An 8109-nucleotide genomic window follows, 5' to 3' on the forward strand; every position below is an offset into this window, starting at 1 on the left:
CCATCACACAGGAAAACAACACATCATTGCACAACAGGCTGGCATCAAATAGTTCTCAAATTTGGCAATCCTTCTCTCCCACTGGAGGCCCATAGATTCCACGGCTTCAAGAGAAAATGAAGCCAAGGACTGCTTTGCTGCAGAATCCATCCTAGCATCCTAGACAAGACACTTGACTTCATCGCCAAAATATTGTTCACACAATACTCAGTACTCAACTGAGGCCATTCATGGTAATAACTTTCAGAGCGAAAACAGGAAGAAGAACGACAACCAAAAGAACCAGCGGAGAAACTATGCATGCACAGCACGTGTAAAGTCAAAAAATAATGACTTCCCAAGTACCGATAACAGAAGTACAGTCGACTGCACTTATAACGAACTCGCATTAAGCGAATTTCGTGATATAGCGAACCATTGCCCATGTCCCTGTTTCAACCCATACAAAATAGACCCTTTATAGCAAACTGGTTTCAACAAAATCTTGTAGGGCTCCATATGAACCAAGTTCAGTCATACTTTCATGGGGCGCAGGTGAGTCATGATTTTCTGCTTGTATAGCATAAGTGCATTTCTGTTATAACAAACGACTGTAGTCGTCTCGGCTTCATCACCTTCATTATTATGCTCGACCCACATATGTGAATAATTATGTAAAAAAGTGTGTGTGTGTGTGTGTGTGTGTGTGTGTATGTGTGTGTGTGTGTGCGTGTGTGTGTTTGTGTGTGTACATCTACATATTGCCAATGTCTGATGCAGCTGGGTGGCCAGCATGCGGAAATACTGGGATGGAATATTTATATGTAGACGAAGAGAGAAGCTTCAGACATAGCCTGGAATTTTGCAACTCATTAGGAGGGGCCACACTGGCTACTCCGGTGAATGCTGAGCATTACGAGTGTATTCGCCACATTAAACCACCGACCAAAGCAATATGGACTGGTATTTACTCGCGGACGTATACTACCCAAACTTGGATAAGTGTTGAAGATGGCTCCGCTGTACCATCCACTCAATGGAATGCTCAACAGCCCACCACATCCCCTGCTAAACGTTGTGTCCAGATGTTGGCTCATAGCGTGTCTGGAGGTGGAAAATGGGAGAACACGTTCTGTGACATGCAACTGCCAGCTGTCTGCCAAAGACAAAGTGAGTGTTTCTATAATGGAATCCACCATGATGATTTCTGTGTAAAGATAAAATCTGAATGCTTCACTTCTTTCACTGCACTTCAATCAGGCCCATTATAAAGAAGGCATGCTTTGGTAATGTACTCCGATTCAAGTGCAAACAATGGTGAGTTGCCAAGAACAAGATAAATTGTTCTGACGCTACCACCCTGAATGGCCAAGGAAGATAACTCGTCACGCACACGCAGCATATAGAAACGAGCATAAATCACTGTACAAACAGCTATAACTTCGCCTCCCAACTTCAAATTCAACATATGAGGCATCGGCAGATAGAACCGGGGTCCTTGCGATTTTTCAAAATGTCAATATCTGCAAAAGACCGAACCGATGTCGTTTTTAGTCACCGAGATCAAAGCGAAAATACTTCTTGCGCTATCGCATTGAAAGTGCATTCCCCTTAGTGGCTTCACTATAATGTTGTCATCATCGCAGTTGTAGTTTATCCGCCAAGGACTTGGAACGTCCAGGTAGGCGTTTTCAGCCACCATTGAGGCATTTGCGCTCTGGGTAGCGTGTGCAAATCATGCGCTCAAAAGGGAGCAAAACAAATCATTTCTTGGAGGAGCGATTCCGTCACAAATTCGTAATGAAGCACGAGCGGCTGGAATATTTGGCAGCTGGATCTCCAGAGATACTCCGCTGCCTGGGATAGTCTCCGCAAGAAGAATCAGGTGAAAGTGAAGAGGTTTGGCTCATGTGACAAGCCATCAGTGGAGGCAGTGCAGATGATGAGTTTGAGAGCTCCGTGACTCGAAATGGCGACACGGACAAGAGCGCTGAGAGTGCCGAACGAGATTCAGTACTCCGTGGTGACTATTGGCAGCTGGATAAGTTGGTGAGATGCGGAGATCATGAAATTGTGTCGCAGTATAACGCATGTATATACAAGCTGCTGTGCATAGGAGAGCAAGACATGCTTGGTGGATGTATCCGGCTTGGCCCAGCATGCATGTCTAGCGTGGTAGGTTCTTCCCAGTCGTGTAAAATGTCAGTTGCTTGGCTTCTTTCTGTCTGACAAGTCTGCATACAACACCAGACTTGCACATGACAGGAATTGAGTTTTCAAGTTCATAGCAGCAAGTGCAGGCAACAATGTTACTATAATATCAACTAGAGTACTCTATGCTCTCCTGAAGACCTATAAATATGCCTAGCTATCGTCAACCACTCCATCAGAGCCAACTGTAACTGCGTTCCATTTTGCCTTTTTCCTGATCATTTTTGTCGACCTTCACCCATCATTTCGGGCGTTCTTGTTACCATCTTGCAAAGTGTCCAGAACTTCAAACGTTGGCCCATAGATCACTCATTTAGTGGAAAGTTCAAAGCCATCAAAAACTCATTTTCGCCAAATATCACCTAACCCCGTTGCCCATGCCTCATGTGATGGCTCATTGGAAAGCCATTGAACGCAGCTTTCCAACGATGTATCATTCAATATAGCGCGGAGTGAAATACACCGGGGCCGAAGTGCGAAGTTCGGAAACAGGTGAATGTCAAATTTCAAGCGTGTGACCGTGACGCACTTCATGCTAAAGGTGACAAGATGTTTGATTACGGAGGGTTTCCCTTATGCACCAACATGACGTGAGTTCCCTTCGGGAACGGACACGATAATTTACTTTACTTACTTTACCAACATGAGCGCTAGAGCAATCTGATTCTTCTGCTGGTGTTTGAATGGTCACTGTACCTTGATTGATTGAGAGCTTCAAATCGAAAGAAAATTGTCTCCGAGTTTAAAATAGCACTACTAAGGCGCGTTAGAGCGGCTTTTGAAGTTGTACTTGGATTCATGTGTGTTACTTGTGTCCAGAAGCTGGTTCTCAACCATCAATGATGCCTCCAACTACTCCGGTGTCATACGACAAGCTAAAACGGCGGGAAGCCAATAATGTGTGCCGTAATATTTCCGAAAACAATAATAGGATTGATAGTGATTGCCGTTTCCAAGGCCTCATTACAATACCGATCCGTCTGCCAAAGACTATTATACACCTGTGAGTTCAATAATTACTTGCTGCATGTGTTCTAGTTTTTGAAATATCTTGTGCCACGAAAAGTGCCTTTGCAGGATGTTGAAGCGAGAAACAAAGTTGTTGTGTGCCCTTCCCTGCATTGAGTTGTCGTTGCTGAAGGTCAACAAGATATTTCGGTTTTGTAATGGAATCCGCTGATCGTGAGGTGTGTTGCAACGAGTGCCATATAGTAATACAAAGACTTGAGGAATTGGGCAGGCAGGCACTCGGTGTTTCTAGTTGATTTATTTTCGGTTCGATTTATTTGTGCTTCGATTTATTTGCATTTATTTGGCACGGCTACGCTGACACTACCCAGTCGCGTACCCTTTTGCAGATATCGGTCTACATTTTTAGTGCATGTGGTGTCCTTATTTTGATGCATGTAGATTAATGCAGTACGGTGGCTTTTTTTGCGCTGCTGCGGGTGCGCTGTAGGTGCAAGTGTGCTTGCACGTTCTGCTGAGGAGAGTGTTTTGGCTTTCGCTTGCGCTGCTTGGTTCTTCGAAGTTTTACTTTTCTGGTTGTTGTTCCTTCCGTGATGAACGGATAGTCTTTCTATCTCTTTTGTGTAACCTGTATTCATATTTCCTGCAATGTAAATATCACCCCACTGAGTTGTGTGAGCTTGTAGTCGGTTGGACCAAAAGATGCGCCTCTAGAACCAGATCGACGAATTATCCAGGCAGGTGGCAGGTCTAAGTGAGGAGGTTACGGCCCTCAAAGAATCCGCCATTGCTCAACTAAATGCTCCCACACAGGCACACCGTAATAGATAGTCATAGCCGTGAGATACAACATTCAGCTGACCTCCGTAGCATGGGTGACGGCAAGTGTCACGAGTTGCTCACATTGGGTATGCTCCAAGATGAATCCTGGAGGTTGGTATCCTCGGATGTACCCAGGGTCGAACAAATTGTGATATATTATGTCAGCAACCTGAGGGCTGACTGCACAGCAGAGAGCCTCACAGAGTTCATAACAAACAATTCCAAGGCAGTAACACCAGCAGACCCTGCGGCTGTCCATAACTGCAGCATGCACTGTACAGAGTCAGGAAAGTTATCAGCAAGGCTGACCATAGATGCGAATGCCCCTGCGCCTGTCACGTCGCCAAATTTCTGGCCACGGCCCCAGCAAGCAAGACCATGGGAGTTCCACAACCGTACTCACTCCAACAGTTGCCCTGCCTCACAATACACCACATCCAGAAGTGTGCCAGGAAAAAAATCACTAGTTCTATGCATACGCTTCAAATTTGGCCAGGTTCAGCACACCCTGTTAGAAAAATTCGATTTTAACCACCAGGACTCAAACTAGGGACCTTTGCTTGAGGCCAGCGATGTTCTAACCTATCGTAGAGGAGGTGGTTTTCTATGTTCTCTCACCGCCGTCAGCTATCCCGTCTTCTCTACCCTTCCAGGTACCCTGAAGGTCCTCCAGAGGAGAATTTATCTCCAGCAAAGCGTTGTTGATCCGCTAAATTCGTGTCGAGATAATTATATTCTCCCAGTGCTGATAATGTAGAATGTTGAATCTGTGATAATTCAACATTCTATATTATCAGCACTGGGTGAATATGTCTCGACGAATTTAGCAGATAAATAACGCTTTCCTGGAGATAAATTGTCCTCTGAAGGACACCTGGAAGGGTATAGAAGACAGGATCGCTCACGACTTTGAGAGAACGCAGAAAACGACCTCTTCGATTGAAAATTGGCCAAAAGTATGCGAAATGTATGTGCGCAGGTGCATTTCCACTGGCAAGCTAATCCCTCATTACGTCATCAGCGCTTGCTCGGCGAAATTCAAAAAGTCATCTTCCTGCTCGACTCGATCGCTTCTGGAGACTCGTTCTTGCTCGAGGGGTCTTCTCTTTCACCTACCTTGGTCTTGCCATCGAAAACTCGGCGTCGAAAATGAAGCCGGAGTGTCCCTTTAAAACATGGTAATTTACACTACCCTTACCTTCCTGGCCCATTTAGCAGCACACCTAAAAACAATCGAGCATTAATGCGAAAATGCGACACCTGTTGTCGCCACTCGCCTGTTTTGTAAATGTTTCAAGACAACCTCTTGAATGATTCTCGTTTTTGACTTTACCTTGTCTGTATATTTTTTTATTTTCCTCTGAGTCATGTTGGTGCAAACGCGCACGTGGAGATGCTCCAGTCTACAGGTATGTCGTCTGTTCCGTTCTTGCCAGTGTCCATGCTATTGTTCTACTGACACTGATAATTCCCTCCTTCTGTCTAATCGCGTTCCACTCTGCTTCTCCGTCTCTCTTCTATTCTGTTTCCGCTTCGAACGTGTAGTTGTTTCAGCTGCTCTCATGATAATTTATTCGTATTTTTGAAACCCGTTGTACGCGGGATCATGCGCTTGTACAACTGTGCTGTGCTGTATGACTGTGCAATGACCATGACTCTGAGTCATGCTCGCACTGTGATGCCTTTTGTGTCACGTATATGTCGTGACGCAAGCACGCTGTGCCTTGTCTGGTCCTTTTTTGCTTCTTTTTGCAGTTTTGGTTTTTGAGCTATGCCGGTTATGGTTGAAGTGTGTTTGTAAGGAGAAATCCAGAACGTTTAGTAATAGTGTGTTGTCACATTTGTGTTCGGAGAGTGTCGGATTTTGAATTCATGCCTGTTACAACACTGTACTCTTGATGACCTGGGTAAAGAAAGCATAGCCATGGTATTATTATTGTAACATGGAAAACGTTTACACAAGTTATGCGATCGAGTCCACCAACCAAATCAGATTTTGAACAGTCAGACGTGCACAATCTAGCACAAAACTGAGAAGGAGTACTGAGACATTGCACGGTATGACAATCAGCTTGAGCACTGACTGCTCAATAGTGGCCTTTAAACTTGGAAGGTTCATGGATATTAGTGGTAATTCCAAAAGGAGGGGGGAGGAGGAAAGTGCCATCGAGCTGAGCACACGCTGCTTTCCGAGGCTTCATGGAATTCTGGCCTGGTATGATGGCGGGACACCAAGACCAGGCAGATGGGTCAAATAGCAGTTCGAAAGCGCAAAGCAACTACAACCCAAATTGGGAGGCTCATAATTATCAGAAATGAAAAAAATGTCGTTTCCTTGGTATCCATTGTTTTTTAAATATATATATATATATATTCGAAGGAAAACAAGGTTAAACCAGATAATGTTGCCCTTTCGTTGGCGCTTCTTCTGCTTCTCCTCTGTCTCGACGTACTCTATACGAGATAGTTTGGAAGCTCAGGGCCCTACGCTATGCTTTTTTTGCATTGCGAGAGTCAACTTTCTCTTTGCATTCGAGGGTAATACGACACAGTCTACCATCCTGATCACCTAGGCAAAAAAAGCGTAGGGATGTGATAAATTTTTCCTTTCTCCTATTTTTTTTAGATGTAACCTGGGATTCGAACCCGCAATATCACCCTGCATGCATTCTCCAATACACTTCGCATACATACTCATTTTTCCAAGTTGCTTTACGATTTTGCATTTGAAAGCCCTATTGCAATATTGTGGCCAGCTGTCTTTGATGGGACGGGACAAGACAGGTTTGGGATAGCGCCAGGCATGCCAATGCTGTCCTTATTGGTACGGTACGGGACAGGTACGGGATAGCGCCAGGCATGCCGATGATGTCCTTGATGGTACGGTACTTGACAGGTACGGGATAGCGCCAGGTATGTCGATGGCACAAACAAACACGGAATTAAAGCTGTGTGGACCCTGGCTAAAGCCAGACCTTACTGAAGTAACGTATTCTGCATAGCTACGGGAATTTACCGTATGTCCACTTGCGAGCAATGCGTCATTATAGAGGGGGCACTGCGTTGTTTCAACAGCTACTTCTATATTTGTCGACGCCAAATTAGACTGCCTCTTTGCTTATGTTATTTTTTGCCCCGGGAAAAATTCTTGGGGGGGGGGGGATTGCTGTATACGTATATGTCATAAGGCGCATGAGCGCCTGGGCTCGTGGCTGTTTTTATTTATTTATTTATTTTATTTTATTTCACCGTCCAATGGCAGAAGCCAATGCCAAGGAGGGGGCGTTAGCCAGCCATGGCTAGAGAAGAAAAAGAAAGAAAGAAGGATAGAATTATGATAATAGGAAGAAAAGAATGCATCAGTGGGGTGAAATTTATCACTATGTTGACCATGGTGGAGAGCGGCGAGATCAGCTAGCAAAAGAGGCGAGCGAGCCTACAACGTGGCATGACATTTAACATAGTCTATGAACTGTCTAATAATGGATATTATCTTCATTCCATGGGCAGCTTGAGCCAATACGAATATGCAGAAAACATAGGAGATTTGGTAAACATTGTTGACAAAGCTCTGGGAATTACTATGCCATTGCGAGTGTCCCGTTCGAAAGTAGACGAATTATACTTGCTGAGATGTTCAGGGACAATGTTCAGTTTAATATGATGGAACAGAACGCATGACTGTCTCTGCAACAGGATAGAGATGGGGCTGGTGGAGGCCAAACTATATAGATCAGTAGAGGAAATAGAGAGGGTTAACGAAAAAAAGTTTACATACTTCGAAGTACTCGCTGTGCTGGACTAGGCGTCCGAGAATGTGAGCTCTCTTTTCCTTGTCTTTCAGTTCCTTCGTTATAACAATAACTATACGAACCTGTGTAATGCTGTGTGTGGGCCCTTAGTGCCAGCCATAACACCAGTCTAGTCAAGCAAGGAGAACAAGAACAGCAACTCGCATCGCACTCCACATCGTATTTTTTTGCCGCTGAATTCAAATTCTGGATTTTCTCGACTTTTTCCAACAAAAGCTGTTGTCATATTTTAGCGCGCTGTGGCTCAAATAATGCAACTCCTACAAAATGCACAAAGTCACGATGCTTTGAAGATACGAGCATCCCGTAAATTCCC

At 44.7% G+C, this 8109-nt stretch overlaps 1 protein-coding gene across 1 annotated transcript in view; it reads left to right on the forward strand.

Annotated features, from left to right (window-relative positions):
* The first annotated feature begins 824 nt into the window (after window positions 1-824).
* The window catches only part of LOC135824265 (leucine-rich repeat-containing G-protein coupled receptor 5-like), an 83225-nt gene continuing 75940 nt past the window's right edge, over window positions 825-8109 (forward strand). The window contains exons 1-2 of the mRNA XM_065336995.1: window positions 825-1149; window positions 3010-3193. Of these exons, the coding sequence (XP_065193067.1) occupies window positions 1065-1149; window positions 3010-3193 (269 nt within the window). The 5' untranslated portion in view covers window positions 825-1064. The remainder of the gene's footprint in view (window positions 1150-3009; window positions 3194-8109) is intronic.

The sequence above is a fragment of the Sycon ciliatum genome, chromosome 9 (genome assembly GCF_964019385.1).
Source record: "Sycon ciliatum chromosome 9, ocSycCili1.1, whole genome shotgun sequence".
Classification (NCBI taxonomy): Eukaryota; Metazoa; Porifera; class Calcarea; order Leucosolenida; family Sycettidae; genus Sycon; species Sycon ciliatum.